Consider the following 19,833-nt stretch of genomic DNA (forward strand, 5'->3'; position numbering starts at 1 on the left):
CACCTGTAACGTCCGCTCCCTAAATGGGATTGGTGCAGATGCCCGGCTGGTTGATGTCCTCGTCAAAAACAGTTTTTACTTTTCGCCTTGAGAAATCTTCAATGTGACTCTCTGTATAACCTTCCTCCTTACACTAATCGATTAAAACTAATAAATCTTCCTACCCTTGCAAGTCGTAGAGAAATGCTAGATGTACTAGGGGGACACATGTAACCGTATAAATGCCTTATAAAGTGTATAAACGTATAAATTTATCTAGTGCGTAAACGAACTGTCAAATTTTGTATGAAAAATCATTTACACAATTTGTATAAATTTACGCGCACATTTCATTGTGTAAACGCGGTAAACTCTAAGGAATGCAACCTTGCACACAGGCATTTTCATCAGAAATCTCCAACATCAGCAAGTAAAGGCGTTTTAATTTTGATTTTTCACTTAATCTTGGCATTTTTTAATTTGTATAACAATCAAAAAAAATTTGTTTGGCAATAATACAGCTGATAAACAATCAAGTTTATTAAGAGTATGACTAGGTGCGTTCATATAACAGCGTGTGTAAATGAATATAATTTTACACCTTATAAGTTTATATGCTTTCATGAGTCCCCCTACTATTTATGGCTAGACTTTTAAATGGATCGATTTCAAGCCCATTTCTTTTGAACGAAATAAACTTGAATGTTCCATGCCGAGTTTCAAGGCATTATAAACCTATAATTCTTAAACAATGCAGAAGCAATTTCCAACTACACGAACCTTTTCTATGTTTGTGTGAAGATTATAACTCTCACTCGAGAATAATTGATGTTTCGGACTCGCTCTTTGCCATAAAAAAGACGGTTCTATCTTCTCTTAATAATTAAAAAATTATATTTATACTTTTAATCTATTGTATTTAGTGAATTTATATTTCTCAGCTGATGAGTTTCTCTGTAGCTGAGCGGTTTTAGATCTCGGCGCTTAAGAAGCCACTGCCTCTCAAAGACTCGGTAACAAAAAAATTATAAATAACACATAAAAAAGAATGAATTAAAAAAAAAAATACACAAAGTCCGAGAAAAAAAAAGCAAAATTTGACACCACCGCCATCCAAGAAATGCGTTGGACAAAGCAAGGAAGAAAGAAGATCAAAAATTGTGCCATCTATTGGAGTGGCCATACGAATAAGCGCAGTTTCGCCGTCTGGCGCGCGTTGTTGGATGGCCATAATCGTTTAGACGGTTAAGGGCCAATAAAGTAAGTAAGTACGAGTGCAAGAGTGGCAGCTTGATTTATTGTTGTTGTGCCTTTATTAACAGCTTAGTGATGCTAAAATTCGCCACATTATTCTTCAATTCGTTTACAAACAATTCGGCAATTCACAAATGTGTCGAATTCCTAATAAAACTTTTAATTGAAGCTTGTGGTAAAGTTCAAAGGCACAAACACTTTCATATTAACAAAAAGTCTTATATAAATATGTGTTTTAACGAAAAACCTTAGGGGAAAGCCCGTGTGTCAAGTCAAACTAGGTCAGTTTTATTTACATAAAAGCCCTATTTTTAAACTAAATTTCTCCAAAGCTCGATGATATCAACTTTATCATAAAATCAGTCCTTCTTTACTCTTCCATTTACCAATACACCCTCACGCTTCAGTTTTCCCATCCATGGCCTAGATTCTGCAAGTGCGAGCTTTGAAATGTACACTTTTTTTCCATATAATTTGTCTTAGAGAAAAAAATACATTTCAAAACTCAAATTTATTGAATCCAGCCACAGTCCTCAGACTTTGTTATATACCACCAAACGCCAAATCAGTTTTCTACTGCAACTGACCTAGGGAGCTCGGAGCGGGCGTGCATGCTTGATTTAACCGGGCTCAGTTACTCGGGAGGCCGGGGTTCTTGCTGCGATCCACCCTAGTGTGAGCGTATGTATATAACTACAATATTTCATGCACTATGCGGACTAAACCGCCTAAAGACAAGGAGTCAAAATAAAAGCACAAAAGCAAAAAGCACACAGCCAGTATTCGTTATTTACTCTATTGACTGGCATAGTAGGAACGGACGGACTTCTCATAGCAGTGGAATGAAAAACTTCAAGGTGAAGGTCGTAACACACAACCAGAAACAAAAAAAAAAAACAGAATTATGCAAAAGTAAAGTGTGCATCAGCAAAGGAAAATGTATACACCAGCGTGTGGAGGAGATAGGTGTCGTTACTCCTCTGAGTGTCTTCTCAATTCCCTGCCCTACCTTGTATTGAGAGTTACTGACACTCTCCCATACCCAACCAAAATAAATAAACTCACGACTGCATATTTTGCTTACAAGACCATAACAATAATCTACACTTTATTCATTATTTTGAAAACTATGATTTAATAACCTTATGTGTGTAAACTACTGTGCCAATTATATTTCTGTACAGGCATTACTATAAAGGTTTTTAAAAGTGGCTTAAAGCAACTTGCTTTGTGAAGCGACATAAAGCGTTTCCAGCATTAAATAATTTCTTTAACTTCTTTCAAAAAAAAAAAAAAAAAAAATAACGTATATACGTGTTGGCGGCAACGTTTATAATTAATTGGATTCTGAATCCATTTGTAAATGATAACAACAAAACTCAAGAAAACAGTTTGTCTATTTAATTGAACTTTTCTTCAAGTTATCTTTCAAAAAAAAAACGTTATACATGTAAGAGAATAGCTGCATTGAACATCTCCTAACATTGTTAAGATTCGTTAGCATTGCAGCTACACTCCTCTCAATGAATTTATGACATCCGAAATTAATGTGTGTATTATTTTTATTTTATGTATATACTCCTATTGAAATTTTGTAGGTATCTAAATGAAACTTATCATTTAATAAAAACTAAGTAGCCAATAAAAAAAAACTTTCCTTAAATTGGTTTATAGGTTTACATCAAATAAGCGTTTCGGCAACGCCGTTTCGACTAGTCAAGCTTTTACTCTGATGTAATGCGGAGCTGGAGTATATGGTCCGGTCCTAGGACATCGCAATGTTAATTGGACCATATTTTTTGTATGAATTGTGATTAATTTTGGATCACTCGCTTGGTCCATAGCGAGTACTCCATACATGCATGCATGGAGTACTCGCGATTTTTGCAGGGAATGAATTCCGAACAATAATTCATCGTGAATTCATTCAGACCATTCGCACATATATATGTATATACACCCTGCAAAAACCGTTGGACCATGTGGTCCACTGGAGTACTTACCATTCTACTCCACTGTAATGCAGCGATGGACCAACTCATGTTTCTACACGAACATGTTGTAAGCCGATCATTGCTCGTTTTTAACGATTGTAATCACTACACGATGTTTATTGGACTGTGGGTACTCCATGGATTACTCTGATGTAATGCGGAGCTGGAGTATATGGTCCGGTCCTAGGACATCGCAATGTTAATTGGACCGTATTTTTTGTATGAATTGTGGATAATTTTGGAGCACTCGCTTGGTCCATAGCGAGTACTCCATACATGCATGCATGGAGTACTCGCGATTTTTGCAGGGCATGCGTTTGTTTACAAGTAGAAAAAAAAAAACACTGATGTGCATCACCCCAAAGCGAGGTGTGGAAATGAAAATTATGGTTAAACACGAATGAAAATCATTCAAACTATAAATACTGTTCATTCACACTTTGAATGATTTAAGCTTGAATACATGAATACAGTCAGACTCTGACTTCTGACTTTTCACCTCGTATAACAGCTGTTATACTAAATTTCTCAAAAAAAGGAATCCAGCCCTTCTAATAAGGAAAAAGGGCGGACCACGCCCACATTTTTACTTTTTCAATTTGCTGAACGCGTTAACACAAAAATAAAATAAAATTTCGAAATGTAGAATTTCGAACTTCAAACTTCGTAAGCCGATATCTATTGTAACGAATTTACTGGCAAATCCTCTTATTTGGAATCTTCTGCTAACGTTCGTATCGCTAAACCATTGAATAAATAACTCCAATATTGAATAATGGAAAAATTGCCTTTATTAAAGTACTTCACAATAACACTTATACTTTGCAACTAGCTTGCTTAATAACCAAACTGACTGATAGCTTAAATGAAACTCTACTATTGCCCGACAGATTGCGTGCTTAATCAAAAACTGCTTGTAGCGCCTTTAACGCTGGTGCTTTTATACTCTGTGATTTCCTCGTGGCATCTTCTAGGCGCTCCCAGAATTTACTTAGTTACCGCCATATAATTATAAGTACACATGCACGCATATAGCTTCTCATATGCGTGTATTTGTGAGCGATACTTCCACAATTACAATTGCATACTTTTGGGAGCATCTGAGATAAGATATCTGCATGTGTTTGTGCATCTCTTCTCTGCTGCGTGTACGTACATATGTGTAGACATAATGATTTATTCATTTATGTAGATACGAGTGACTGTCTGCTTTATTGTTCTTGTGACTTCATTTACTTAGCATCAGACTAGGGATGTGAGTGTCACTTAGTGTCACTCATATTCGTCACACAATTTTTTGGAGGCTAAGTTCGAAAAACGGAGATAGTACTTTGGTTACTTAAGCCTCAATCTCTACGAAAAAGTGGGTTTGTCCAATACCCATAAAAAAAGTTTGTTTTGTCGCATATTGTTATTATTATAAATACGAAACAACAGGTTTGACTCACTTATTTACTTTGACTTCCCCTATTCATGATATTTGGCATATCTTTATTAAGTTTTCAATGCAAACCTTGCAATTTTTCCTCCAAAAATATCATGAGTTTCAGGTCTCAGTATAATAAGAATCAGGTAAAATAACAGTTGCAATAAATATTGAAAGTGCTATAACTTCTTTGTTTATTATTTTAGTAATATGGTTTCAAAGCAACATTTTCTTGAATTTTGAAGTACTTTCGTTTGGTAAGCAAAAAAACATACATTAGGTGGGGTAAAATTTTGTTAGCTGACCTAATCATGTGAAAACGACTTCATAGCTTAAAAGGACATTAAAAGGAAATGTGAAGCTTCTCAAGGCCAAAATAATGACATATCAATTTTAAAAATCGGACGTCAAATAACCAAGTTACAACGAAAAAACCATTTTGGATGTATTTCGAAGGATTAAAAAAAATTAAAAAAAAAATTTTCCGAAACCCTCTCAACATAATCTTCAAATTTAGGGGCGGACATTAGCAACTTTTTTTTCGACCCAGTCTAATGTGCGTGCTGCTACATATCCTACTTATAGACCTTTACAATGGATAAAATGGCCGAGCCAAACGAATTTTTTTCCCATCACACCTCTATTCTCTTTCTCAGCTGTTTTTTTTTTTTGACACACCATGGTCGTGTTGGGTAACACAAAAGAATAAGGTATATTCAATCTATTACTTAGATCACATCAGGTGGGTTGATATGATGACTGATTCTACCCTAAACAAATCCCTACCCACAATTCTAGGAGAATGCAAAAAAATTAGTTAAGATAGCTGACAGCCATAACAACTTACCATTGAAATGTCTTAAAAGTTTCAACTGTGGAGTAATATAATTTTGCTCACATTTAACTAGGTACGATAAATTTGTCAAAAATGTTTTTATTAAAGCTTCTGGGCAGAACCCGTCTCCAAAGGGAATAATTTGGCACAAAGCGTTTGTAAAAGATCTACGTTGAGCATTTGCAAAGGTAGCGCTTTCAAAAAATATTTCTGCCATACTTCCAATAAAAAAATATTCCTTGGGTGAAGATAATTAGTATTCTAAATTATGTACACTGAAATTTTTCAAATATCCAATATTTTGATATAATCATTGTATCTAAAATTACTCAAAATGTGCTTCATATTGTTGGTTTAATATCAGCAGACTAAAGTTTTCTGATTGAACTCTTTAGTGCAGGTCGGAAATACATAGAAACTTTTAATTCTGTAACTGATATTGAATTTGACATCTGTATAGCAGAAACGGAATTAACTTCCAGACACAAAGATAGAAAATATGGCCGAATCGCAGTGTGAGGTGTAAATCAGAAGATACTTTCCAGAGTGAGCCAACGAGTTAAATAAATATCTAGTGCGTGGCTTAACACTTGGAATTCCTTAAACTCTTTAATTTGCTTTGGGTTGTGTGAATAAAATTTTTCAGTTCGAGAATGGGTTCATCAGTGCCAGACTCCGTCTAATTTCTTTGATTTAACACTTTTCTAGACTAAGGAGAAGTGTTATATTTCGTCTTCATTTTAATAACAGCAATTTTTTTTCGATTATATGTGACCTGGCCTATGAAAAAAAAAAAAAAAATTCACTAAACCTCCAATACCGTCACAAGAGCCTTTGCAAAATCACTGTAATTCTGAAAAACAATAACATATGAATGTTTTTAATAATAAATGTGATATTTTAATTAATTTTAAGCATTTGGCATTGATCGCCTTGTATGCTGATATGTAATGCATTAATATATGGGAAAAAAGATTAATATTCAAAAATTCTTATTTCGAAAACAACGAGCGTTGGCCAATGGATATTTACCCAAATTGAAATATAAGCTGCTCACTTGATATAGAAAAAATTTAAACAAAAAAACAATAACCGTTTTCTTGAAATATTAATTTTTGAAAAAGTCATAAATTTTTACTAAATACTAAAAAAATAATTTTTTTGTAACTATATGCAATTGTTTATTAATTTATATAAAATTAAAAGTAATATCGAACATTTCAAAGAAAAAATCATGAGAATCGGTTAATTTTTGACAAAGTTATTGTATGCTGTAATGCATTGCATCAATAAATGGGGGGAAAATGTTTAATATTCAAAAATTCATATCTCGAAAACAACAAATTTCGGCTAATAGGCATTTAGCCAAGTTGAAATATGAACTGCTCACTGAATATAGAAAAAGTTTAAACAAAAAAAAGTAACGTTTTTTGAGAAATTAATTTTTGAAAAAAGTCATAAATTTTTACCTAACACTAAACAAATATTTTTTTTTTTAAACTATATGCTATTGTTTATAAAGTTATATAAAAGTAAATATAATAACGAACATTTCAAAGAAAAAATCATGAGAATCGGTTAATTTTTGACAAAGTTATTGACAGTTGAAAAAATGGTGAATAAAATACCGACTGCATTTTATGGAATTCAATTGCCGATAAATCCGAAAAAAATTTTTTTGAGGCAAAAAAAAAAATACACGTGTTTCATTATGTTTCATTATTTTGACCAACATATTCAAATTTCATCGAAATCAAAAATCATGCCCTGGGCGGACCGGGTGTCTTGAAATGGAATGAGCCTATATATATTGTATATGGGGTATTCCATCCCATTTCGACCAATTTTGAACCCGACCCCTTTAGAATTGGCTGAAAGTTTTTCTTCTTTTTCTAGCTTACGAAAGACGTTTTTCAGAATTTTTTCAAATTTTTTCATCCAACTCAAAAAAAGTTATGAATTTAAAAAAAAACACCGTTTTTGTTTTCAAAATGCTATAATTTTTTCAAAAATTGACCGTTTGGGATCTTTTTTTTTAAATCTGTTTTTAAATGTACTTTTCGGAAAAAATACAAGAAAATTTTTAAAGTTTTTTTTGTAATTTTTCAGTTTTTCGAGATTTTTCGAATTTCGCCATTTTTTTTTTCTCATAAAAACTTCAATCCCGGAGTGGGCCGATTAATATTTTTTTTTTTATTTAATTGAAAAAAAAAAACTTTAAACATTTTTTTGTTTTTTTTTCCGAAAAGTACATTTAAAAACAAATTAAAAAAAAAGATCCCAAACGGTCAATTTTTGAAAAAGTTATAGCATTTTGAAAAAAAAACACCGTTTTTTTTTTAATTCATAACTTATTTTGAGTTGGACACCGTTTTTGTTTTCAAAAAGCTATAACTTTTTAAAAATTGACCGTTAAGGATCTTTTTTTTTAATTTGTTTTTAAATGTACTTTTCGGAAAAAATTTTAAGTTTTTTTTTTCAATTAAATAAAAAAAAAAATAATCGGCCCACTCCGGGATTAGTGGGAATGATTGCAGAATTGATTTAAGTTTTTTATGAAAAAAAAAATGGCAAAATTCGAAAAATCTCGAAAAACTGAAAAATTACAAAAAAAAAATTTAAAAATTTTGTTGTATTTTTTCCGAAAAGTACATTTAAAAACAAATTTAAAAAAAAAAGATCCTAAACGGTCAATTTTTGAAAAAGTTATGCATTTTGAACACAAAAACGGTGTTTTTTAAAAATTCATAACTTTTTTTGAGTTGGATGAAAAAATTTGAAAAAATTCTGAAAAGCGTCTTTCTTAAGCTAGAAAAAGAAGAAAAACTTTCAGCAAATTCTAAAGGGGTCGGGTTCAAAACTGGTCGAAATGGGATGGAATACCCCATATACATTACTATATTGGAATTGGGTAATCCTTTACATTAGCTCACAACTGCTAAAACTCGTCCAAACATATCGGGAGAGGTGTCAAAAGTCGCGTTTTTAACCCAGGACCACGAATCCATAAACGGAAATAGAAATTTTATTTCTGTCAAAAGATATTTCAAAAAAACCGAAAAATGGCCCCGGTGCGCTCCGAAACCGGGGTGAGATTCATAGTATTTTTGCACAGAAAAATTTTCTGCATTGGCGGCCATCGGCCGCAATTATAAAAAATTACCCTGGATGAGTCCCAACACCGGTTTGGAGACCAAAACTATTTCCGCGCAAAACACTTTTACCCACAGTTTTTCTTATGGGTACGACAAAATCATCAAAATTACAACAACCGCATGAAAATTTAAATTTTTTTTTGTAAATATCTTCGAAAAGAAATAAAATTTCTAATTTCCGCTCTCGGATTCGTGGTCCTGGGTTCAGAACGCATCTTTTGACACCTCTCCCCATATTTTTGGACGAGTTTTAGCAGTTGTGAGCTAAAGTAAAGAATTACCTGGAATTGTTTCACATATCTTCATATACTCTGGAACGGTTTATGTCTACTTCCTTCACCGTTTTCACTGCTTTTATATTCTTTGCGAAAATTATTCCAGCTAAGGTGGCATGATGTTTTTGTAAATTGGAATCTCAAAATCAACAATATTCGAATGGCGGAAATAAAAAAAAAATATCGCGGACTGCATTAAATCCTCGGTCGCCCTTTAAAAACTAGCCCTGGGCGGTCCACAGAACAACTTTCTGAATACATGTATTTGTATTGTAGGATTTACATAGAACGTTTTGGTGTGTTGCTCCGCCTGCCAGATGTGTTCAATGTATGTCCGCAAAGTATGTATATGGGTTGTAAAGTGTTATGGTAACTGACAAAAGCGCAGAGCTTACTAAAAAACGCTTACAATTCAAAATAAAAACGACATCCGGTCGAACCGGATGCCACGCACAGACCGTTAAATTCAATTCAAAATTCAAAGAAACATCTAAACGCAAAAAAAAATGTAATGGAACCGGAAATGACCGGTTACCAAATGCTGAAAGCAAGAGAAAAAGCTGAAAATTAAAACGAAAATAAAAAGGCCGCATATACATGGGGGCGCCGCGGGTGTTATTGCGACGCTCGGTGCTTATCCCACCCTCAAAATCCATGGCCCCCGACGAACCTATATTTCGGTGGCCCCTTACCTGTAAACCCTATGTGCATTCTAAATGAACGGAGACATCAGCATTTCCATTTTAGAGTTCAAAATTTATTTAAAATTCATTATATAAAGTTAGTTGCAAATACTAGTGATATGATACTAAGGCTTATCTGTAGTAGTCTAAGGTGAGCCTTAAGGCATAAAAAAAATCAATGTTGCGTGTATTTCAAAACGAATGTATTACATATTCTTTTCAACGTTTAATGCAACACACGAGTTGTAAAAAAACTGTCATACAAATTCTAATACTAGATTAGTTAAGACACATTGCCGACTGATTTATTGGAAGTCTCTTTTATTTTCTAATCGTATCCTATCCTACCTTTGTTAATTTATTTTATTTTATCCTATGGTAGTTTATGTTTTGTTGAAAATTTAGTTCAATTTTATTGTATGTTATTTTATTTTATTTTATCTTTTATTTCATGTTATTTAGTTTAACATTAATTTTAATTTCATATATATTTTTCCTCCCCTTTTTTCTGCCTTCAATCTAAGTAGATGTTTATTTTGTTTCCTTTTTTTGTAATATTTAAGTGGTTATACAATATTAGTATTAATTTAGTAGTAACTGTTTTTTTGTTTTGAATACTTATATACATTAAATGTTTACTAACTACACTTATTAGTACGAGTGCGGCTTTTAAATTTTTTTCTTTCTATTTTTAATAAATATTATAAAAGTTATCTCTGGTAGCTTCGATACGCTTTGACAGCGTCATTAGACAACAATGAAATGCGTTCCCGCTTCCCTCGCTTGGAATCGACCCATCACGCTAGATTTACATAGAAATCTCGACGCGTTGATTTGCTTCAAAAGCACCATAAATTAAGAATATCTGCCTTTTAGAACCGCTTAACAATTCGCAAACTTTGTATGGCAGGATATACGTGTCGCCATACATTGAACATTTCAGTATGGCGAAGCGATGAAAAAAAGCGGCAGACACACGCTTTTACACTTATCCCAAAATTTTTTGACGTGTTTCGCAGTCAACCCATTTAAAAATGTATTACAAAAATGCTACCGACAATAAAGATCGATACTTTCAGGATCAGTCCTTAATGGCCAAATTACATGTTCAGAAGTTTTGCTTGCAGCGCTGCTAGTTATGCTGCTGAAAGACGTTGGACTATTCGAACGTCTTTGGCTGCTAGCATTGTGTATAAAATAAAAAAATAATATCCACAATGGCTGCTACTTGATTGCTTCAGTTATCAGCCCAATTCTAAACGAAAATTCCGTGCGAGTTTTTTCCCTTCTCCGATTCCTCGTATTCTAAATAAATATTCCTTGTGAGTTTTTTCACTTCTCCCTTTCCTCCTATTCTGAACAATGTTCAAAAAAGCGGAAACCGGTTACGGGAGAAAAGTAGGTATTATGAATGTGAGTGAGAGGGAGATTTCTCTGCCATTTCTTAGGAGTTTTTTCACTTGTTAAATTAAAGGGAATGCATCGAAATAGTTAAAGTAAATTGATTATTTTAAGAAAGAACACTTATTTGTACAAATTTGTGATAAAATATGTACATTCTACTACAATATTCTTTATTTTAAGTCGAAAAGTATACCATAAGCCACGGAAGAGCTCTTGGTATATTTGATGCAGCCATCCAGAAATTGTGCAAGGATTTTTTAGAAATCTCTCTACTTGTCCGCCAGAAAATTGCTTTGCTGAATGGAAGAAGACAACTCCAACGGATTTGTGTTATCCCGCCGTCTGCTTCTTCTTATGCTCCTTTGTCGATGTTGCTGTGGCACCAATTCATTACTAATTTTAGTCAATTCCATATGAAATGCAATATTGTGTATTGTTCATATTTTATTTCTAAATTTTAAACAAACTCGCAGCAATAATTAAACTTTTCAATTTCTTAAACAAAAATAGAAATGGGCAACAAAATTTCAATTGGCAAAATAGCTGACTTCGAAAATTCGAATTTCCTATTCGCCAATTATTCTTCTCCCTAGGAGAACAGAATTGGAGGAATTTTTCCGCGGGAATAAAAAAATTCGCGAGAACAAAATTCCGCGAGAATATTTAGAATTGGTCTGTATATTTACCTGGCAGCTCTATTCAGTAGAGGTTTACGCCGATCACTATATCGGCGACAGCGGCACTATTATACACCGCCGGCGGCGGGCCGGCGAACGTCGGTGTTCTTACATTAAAAACCTTGATTTTTCTATTTTTAAATTGTATTTAGGTGTTGTATGTATATATTTAAGGAAATCAACGCTTTGGCCATTTCGGAAAGACCCGGGCTTTTTGCCTCAGTCTCGCGTATCGTTCAGAAAATTTCAGGAGCAGCTCCTTCATTCCCTTTTCTAGGGAGACCTTATCACAAGTTTGCAATCGACAGAATTGAGCGAGTACAAAAGATATTCCTAAAAGTTTGCCGAAGATCCTTACATTTCTCAGAACCAGTCCCTTCTTATCATTCCCGCTTGCTGCTAATTATTTTGAAACCATTAGAGCTCAGAAGGTCAACCCTTTCCTTGTCTTTCATTTTCGGAGTTGTTAATGGAGATATTGATTGCTCCTCTTTACTGCACGCGATTCATTTTCTGATTCCAACGAGGTCTCTTCATTCTCATAACCCCTTTTATATTAAACATAAGTCTACTAACTATGCGATAAATGCTCGATTGTCGCGCTCTCTACGTGAACTTAATGAGATCTCGAATTCTATTATGCTTGATTTTTCTTATCCAAAGTCTCTTTTTCTTAATTTACTTAACTCTGTTTGGTAGCTAGGCTTAGTTATTCGTTTTAGTCAGTAAGAACCATTGTTGTTTTTGACTTTTCGAAAAAAAAAAAAAATAAAATTAAAAAAAAAAAAATAAGGGACTGGTACTGCTGGGTTTGCCGAAAAAATTTAAGTAAATAAAATGGTCACACTTTTGTCTGTATTTCTAGTACAAAGCGTAGTTTCACCGAAGATGTTCTGGTCTGACTCCTAATACTCGTTGTTGGCACGATTTCTTTCAATTATTTCTGACCCCTTGCTGGTCACACACAAAGGTTACTTACGGTTGCTATTAATGGCCTTTTAATACTCATGGCTCTCGTGGCACAGTTTTAACAATTAGTACCAACGCAAGCCTTTCGTTGACCGCGGCAAAGGGCATCTCTAGTTTTTTCATACCTTCGTCGACGTCACTTTTCCAGAAGCTCTAGTTGTAACTCTGAAGACTAACTGATTTTTTTTTTCGCGCTATGCTGCCGAGGTGGTGTGATGTTAGCTGCTCCGCCTAACACACCGAAGATCCTGGGTTCACGACCCGAAAATTTTTCTAACGGGGTCGCCCCTCGGCAGTGTTTGGCAAGCACTGCGAGTGTACTTCTGCCATGAAAAGCTCTCAGTGAAAACTCAACTGCCTAGCAGATGCCGTTCGTAGTTGACACAAAACAAGTACGTCCGGTCCCGCCAATTTGTAAAAAAATTAAAAGGGGCTGACGCAAATTGGCCTAAAATCTCTTCGGAGGTTATCGCGCCTTACATTTATTTATTTATGTTGCCGAGCACTACCAGAGAAGCACCTTAAAACGTTTGGGAGCAACTATTCGGCCAAGGATACCGCCGTCGAAATCATAAGCAGTCCAAGTAGATATTATTGCCTAACTTATATGTGAAAAAGTATAATCCTACATAATTTAAATTATACGAAGACCATGGATACATTGTAGACCAAAATTTGCGGACGTTTGTGTTCGCAACTTTGATTTCAATAGTCTTCGTTAAGCCAAAACTATATATAAGAATGAAAGCCGGCCGAAAGAATTTTATGTTAGGCTCAGTCCAAACTATTGCTTTCCTGCCTTTTGATACAAGAATTTCATTATAAATAACCGCGTGGCGTCAGTTTTCAAACTGGTTCGACTGTCTTGGGAAAGCTTTTGCTTCACAACTTTGAGTGTTCTTAGAGACTTGGGTATTGAATGATGAAGTGTGTGTGTCAAAATTAACATTTCAGTCGCTATTTTAAAGTTCCACAAATAAACAACAGATGTTTGAATATAAGGTTAAGTGATTTTTCAAACGCTTCTCATACGTATGTACATATATCTTCAACTAAAGTATGTGGTGAGTCATTTCAAAGGAGTGCTTAAACCTCTGGAACCTACTAAAGGATTTTGCATCACTGATTTCGCTTGCTTTTTTAACACCTTAAGGACAATTTCAAAACTTGTTCGACTTGGGCCATTTTATTTGAATTCATTGTTCCTTATTAATTTTTTTTTAATTATGCAAAGTGATCATTTACATTTTTTATATAACTTTTCTTTTAATGCTTTGTTTTAATAACTTGGTGAATTGGGTGATGCAAAATCCGTGTTAAGCTGGCATTGAAAGCATTAAATTACTTTTGAATGGGTTAAAAGAGATAAATTTCGCAATTGGATTCCTATAACTGGCAGTGGTGCGCATCCGTTGATACCCCCTTCGACCATAACGGACCAACCTTTCACATGAACAATAAATGGCCTAGACAGTCTTAAATGAGAAAATATAGTAGTACGCCGAACGCCGCCGCCGCGCCGATATTTTTAACATTCGGCGGCGGCATGCGAAAAACGACGAAAATTGGCGGCGTATATCTCTAGTTGGTTTTCAATAAACTAACGTGCACTATTGTCTGTTTATTTGCTATGAAAAGGCTAAATACTTCAGCACACATGGTTCAATTATATGGTTGGCTCATCTCGTCAGCTGATTTTATTTATTTCACTGCATGGCAGATGGGATTGTCAAAAGGAGATGGCAAACTCAAAATGAAACCAATACATTGGCAACATTTTCTTACACATCCAAAAACTGCTAAGTTTTATGCTTCCATTCCATACCATCCGCACCAACACCAGTACACAGATTTTGACAATTTGAACAGACATATTTTGTTATTGTACAGATGAGCAACCATATAGTTGAACCATGTTCAGCACATGATAAAAAGATTAGAAGATAAAACCCATTGTGGATAAGAAAAGTGTGATAACTTCTGCATAGACGTCAAACTTACAAATAGAATGGATCACCTGATTTTTTATTGACTATCGCTGACTCATTCTGTATCTCTTTCTATCACCCGCTGAAGGCAGCCGGCCATAATAAATACAAGATAAACAAATACAAGAAAATGCAAAACTCAAGATAGAGGCTAACACTAAACGCGTCGGAACAGCTTTGTTTGTTTTATTCAACAGTTTAGCGATACGAACGCAGAAGGTTGGAAATAAGCGGAATTTCACTAAATTCGTTACAATATGCAATATCCTACCTTTGCATAAGAAGAGCACATTACCAAGGGCGTTTCCCAAGGCCGTCGGTTCTATGTACCGGAGCGATCTGGGATTTTTCCCGACCAAGGACTGCCATTTTAGTGTAACCCCATTTAATTTGTTGCGTCCCTCCCACAAATTGTCATCCTCCCAGAAGCTCCTTGCAGCGGGACTGCTCCATATTCTCTTGCTCCGGGAAGGTATAGAACCAAATCCGGGTCCGTCTACTGACCCCGGTCCAGAGAAATGGTTTTGCTGCATCTGCCGGAAAAGAGTCTTTTTAGGACGGTCATACTCTTGTCAGTGTGTCTCTTGTAAGGGATGGTTGCATCGGACAGGTTGCTCTGGGCTAGACCCCAAAACCAGACGTCCACGTAACTTCTATAAATCTTTTGTGGCTCCTTGCTGTTCACGTCCTAGGACGTCCCGTAGTCTGCGCCTTAGCGCCCCCCGCTACCTTCCAGCAGCCCCGCTGCTCAGCAAGCCACAACAAGTATCCGCTGTTGCTCTCGCCCCACGGCGCCACCAACTCACTCGGTTGCTCCCACTCATACCTACAATCTCCGCAGTAGAGTTGGGAGCAATACCGAGCATCAGCGTTTCATCAGGGTTTCAAATATTTAGCACATGTCTTCAACCTGTCTCTTTCCACCTTTGTCATTCCCGAAAAATGGAAAATGGCCAAGGTGGTCCCGCTACTAAAGCCTGGGAAAGCAGCTAACATAGGAGTCATATCGCCCGATATCTCTCCTATCGCCAGTAGCCAAGACGCTTGAAGCTATTTTGCTCCCCCACTTCAAAGCAATTTTGCAGCTAGCCTGTCTTTACAAAACTCCATAGCACCACCACCGCGCTAAATGCCATTAGCACCCAGATAAATTGTGGTTTAAATCAGAAGCCCCACCATAGAACAGTACTCGTAGCGCTAGACCTATCAAAACCTTTTGAAACGGTCAACCATGGCACGTTACTGCAAGACTTGGAAGGGTCTACCCTTCCCTCATGTCTTAAAAGGTGGACCGCAAATTATCTTAGTGGTCGGCAGGCATCGGTGCAATTCAGAAACGAAATATCAAAGCCAAGAAGAATTAAACAAGGGGTGCCTCAGGGAGGTGTTCTATCCCCACTTTTGTTTAATTTTTACATATCAAAACTACCTTCGCCACCAGAAGGAGTTACTATCGTTTCTTACGCCGATGACCGCACAATAATGGCCACAGGCCCGGGCCCAAAGATCGATGAGCTTTGCAACAGAATAAACGGTTACCTCCCTGATCTCTCCAGTTTTTTCGCCTCGCGAAACCTGGAATTATCACCGACTAAATCATGCGCGACCTTATTTACAACTTGGACGCCCACATGTCGACCATTTTAAACATCCACGTCGATGGTACTACGCTATCGACTGTCCTACACCCCAAAATCTTGGGTGTGACGTTTGATCAGGATCTACATTTTGGTGTGCCCGCAGCCGCAATTGTTCCGAAAATCCAGAGCCGTAATAAAATCCTCAAATCCCTTGCTTGCAGTACTTGGGGAAAAGACAAAGAAACGCTCATTACAACATGCAAAGCAATTGGCCTGCCGTTTGCGTGCTACGCGTCCCCTATATGGTCGCCAAGCCTAAAAACTACCCACTGGAAGAAGCTACAGGCCTGCCAAAATACTGCGCCCGCAACCGCAACGGGCTGTCTTCTTATGTCCCCAGAACACCATCTACATAATGAGGCGAGAATACTCCCCATCAGGGAGAGAAATGAGATGCTAACCAAATAGTTCCTGTTGAATACCCAGACACCTGGGCATCCCAACAGACATCTGATTGATGAGCCAGCCCCGACTAGGGACTTAAGGAGTCATCTCCGTAAGCATTTTGAGGAAATACGGCACCTGAGAACTCAGCCGTACGAGGCAAAAAAACACAAGCAGGTCCTTGGTGAACTCCACAAACAGGCGTCGGATCTTTATGCCGGGAATTGCTCGGTGAATCCAGTACTCGGGGAACAGTACCCAAAACTTTCGGAAGAGAAACGCATACTCCCCAGGGAAACGCGAGTCACTCTGGCTCAACTTCGTTCTGGATACTGTAACAGGTTAAACTCTTACATATCCAGAATCAACCCCGACATACAAAATGTATGCCTCGCTTGCAATGTGTACCCACATGACACCAACCATCTCTTTAATTGTAATGTGGAACCAACGCCTCTAACACCCCTTTCATTATGGTCCACCCCTGTCGAAACAGCAAGTTTCCTTGGACTCCCGTTAGAGGATATGGATGACAATGTGTGATCGGTCGCAGCTATTAGGTGGGGCGAAACATTGCTACAACAACAACAACAACAACATTACCAAGGGAGACACGAGTCACCCTAGCCCAGCTTCGTTCTGGATACTGTAACAGGTTAAACTCTTACTTGTCCAGAATCAACCCCCACATCCGTGATGTAGGTCCTGCACGCAATGTGTCCCCACATGACACCAACCACCTTTTCAATTGTAATGTGGAACTTACACCTCTAACACCAATCTCCCTATGGTCCGCCCCTGTTGAATCAGCCAATTTCCTAGGACTCCCGTTAGAGGATTTCGATGACAATTTTTGAGTGGTCGTGCCCATTGAGTGGGGCGAAGCACTGTTAATACAACAACAACAACAACTCAAACAATAAATATGATTTTGTCAAACTATTCGTTAAAATTAGAATGAATTCTAATCAGTACACGTAGCCACTATTTAACATATTTCCTTAATCCGATCCTCCATTTAAGAGATATTGCGATGGCAAAAATTGTTTTCTATCACCGATCGTATAACAGAATACCAGCCCTGGATTCCGCGCTTTACGAAATAATTAACCTTAATATAAGATCACAGTCTACGGAGTTTATGAATGCCAGTTTACCTATTTACTTTCAATTTAGCCTCTTCTTCTCTTAAACCTGCCATATTTCGCTCATGCGTCTCTGGATCTTCGTCTTTATGCATAGTTGAGTGTAACCGTAGTTCCGAAGCCAAACCAAAAGCTAATGGACAAGATTAACATCTGTGAATATTATAACCCAGATGTACACGTGAATGCTTATTCAGTGATTTTTTTGTCGTAAAGCACCGTTCGCAGTATTTGCATTTATATGGTTTTTCACCGGTATGAGTACGCATATGCTCCCTTAGTTGCGCTGCTTCTGCAAGTCTGTTTAACACAGGCAAAAAATAAAGTTAGAAAAAATTTGGTGAAATATATGTATTACGACTAGGATTTTTATGATAACCTACCGCTTTTCACAAAAATCACATTTATGGGGCTTTTCGCCGCTATGACTTCGTTTATGTCTAATTAAGTGCGATGTTCTTTTAAAATGTTTGCCACAAATATCGCACGGGTATTGGCAGTTCTTGTCACGTATGTGTTTGTATCTCAAAAAAAAAAAACACAAGTCATCAAGACAAAAAAAAAAAAAACAAGTTTATTTTTTGATATTAAAAAGAAGCGAGGATTTGAATTTTGTAACTAAACTAACAATTTTTGGCTACTAAAGAGTGGAGTATGTTCAAATTTAAACCTGGTCGTAAAACTTTTTAGTATTTTTAGGCCCACTTGCTGAACGGCAAGTTATTTTTTTAGCTTTAGGCAAGGTGCACACGAGGCTACGCGTCATAGACGCGTACAAGATATTTCATATAGCTAAAATTTCTCTGCGCCTCAAGATCTGCACACGGAGCTACTTTCGAGCGTCGCTACAAAAGGCAAACAATTATTGAAAAAAAAAATAAAAAATTTAATTTCTTCAGCTATATCCGTCCCCGAAACCAAAGGAAAATAGGTATTAAACGTTGTTTGCATCCCCGTGCCTTTGTAAATTATGAAAGGCAATTTTAAACCACCGCGGACTAGAGAAAAGGGTGATTTCTAGTTTCCAACACTTTTTAGCCTTTTAAACGCTTCAACAATCTCTAACCAAGCTGTTGTGGTGTGTAGTACTCTTTTTCGCTTTGGTAATATACCTTTCACGCACTTTTATTAACTAAAGTAACATTTTTTAACTAATTACACAAATTTGCATACAAAAAAATGTAAAGAAACATCTTGTTATTCCTTTTTTTCAAGCGTACGTACGCTCAGCGACCAACATTGCTGTACCCTTAGCTACACGAAAATTTCATGCTTTGTCGCTTTCATGCAGCTGACGCCTCGTATGCAGCTCTCCATTCAAATACATGTGTTCGGCATCAAAGCGTACAAATTTCGCCCGCAGAGTCTATGACGCGTAGCCTCGTGTGCACCTTGCCTCAGAGCTAATTTCAAAAATGTGTAAAAAATGTATGAGTTTAACCCCTCATGTTAGGTTAAGTCTGAGTTAAAAAATTTAACTTGCCGTTCTGCAAAAGAGCCTTAGGAACATCTTCGGCTTATATCCAAACCCTTTCTTAGCAAAAACACAGTTTTGGCAGCTATATTGTGAGTTTCTAAAAATATGAAGTACGGCAGTGGTTGATGAAAAATGGCTTTGTGTATTCAAATAAGTTGTGTGGTTTAAACTCAGTTTAATATAGTTTATAAGTCAGATTGAGCTTTTTGTTATACGAATTAAAATTATTTTCTTAAAAATTTCAATCGTGTTTTGAACATGACGCCTTGAAAAAGCGCGTAGTTTACTTTCCTTCCTTTTCTTTTTTTCTTTTCTCTTCTCCTCTCATTTTTTCTCTTCTCTCTATTCTCTTTTCTTTTTTAATTTTTCTTCCTTTCGTTCCCTCTTCATTCCTTTCCCTTACCTTTGCTTGCTTCCGTTTCTTCCCGTCCTTTAATTTTTCCATTTTATTTGATTTTGTTTTAGTTATCAATGTTAGAAAAAAAAAAAAAAAAAAAAGGAATTGTGTAAAGCAAGTGAATCTGCCTCGCTATTTAAAACATAATTTT

At 36.2% G+C, this 19,833-nt stretch overlaps 1 protein-coding gene across 1 annotated transcript in view; it reads right to left on the reverse strand.

Moving 5' to 3' along the window:
- Positions 1-17,108: 17,108 nt before the first annotated feature.
- LOC137248419 (zinc finger protein 721-like) overlaps positions 17,109-19,833 on the reverse strand; it is a 169,070-nt gene continuing 166,345 nt past the window's right edge. Inside the window, exons 16-17 of the mRNA XM_067779357.1 lie at positions 18,192-18,332; positions 17,109-18,108 (exon numbers count right to left, since the gene is read on the reverse strand). Coding sequence (XP_067635458.1) covers positions 17,955-18,108; positions 18,192-18,332 — 295 coding nt within the window. The 3' untranslated portion in view covers positions 17,109-17,954. The remainder of the gene's footprint in view (positions 18,109-18,191; positions 18,333-19,833) is intronic.

This window comes from Eurosta solidaginis, chromosome 4 (assembly GCF_040869045.1).
Source record: "Eurosta solidaginis isolate ZX-2024a chromosome 4, ASM4086904v1, whole genome shotgun sequence".
Classification (NCBI taxonomy): Eukaryota; Metazoa; Arthropoda; class Insecta; order Diptera; family Tephritidae; genus Eurosta; species Eurosta solidaginis.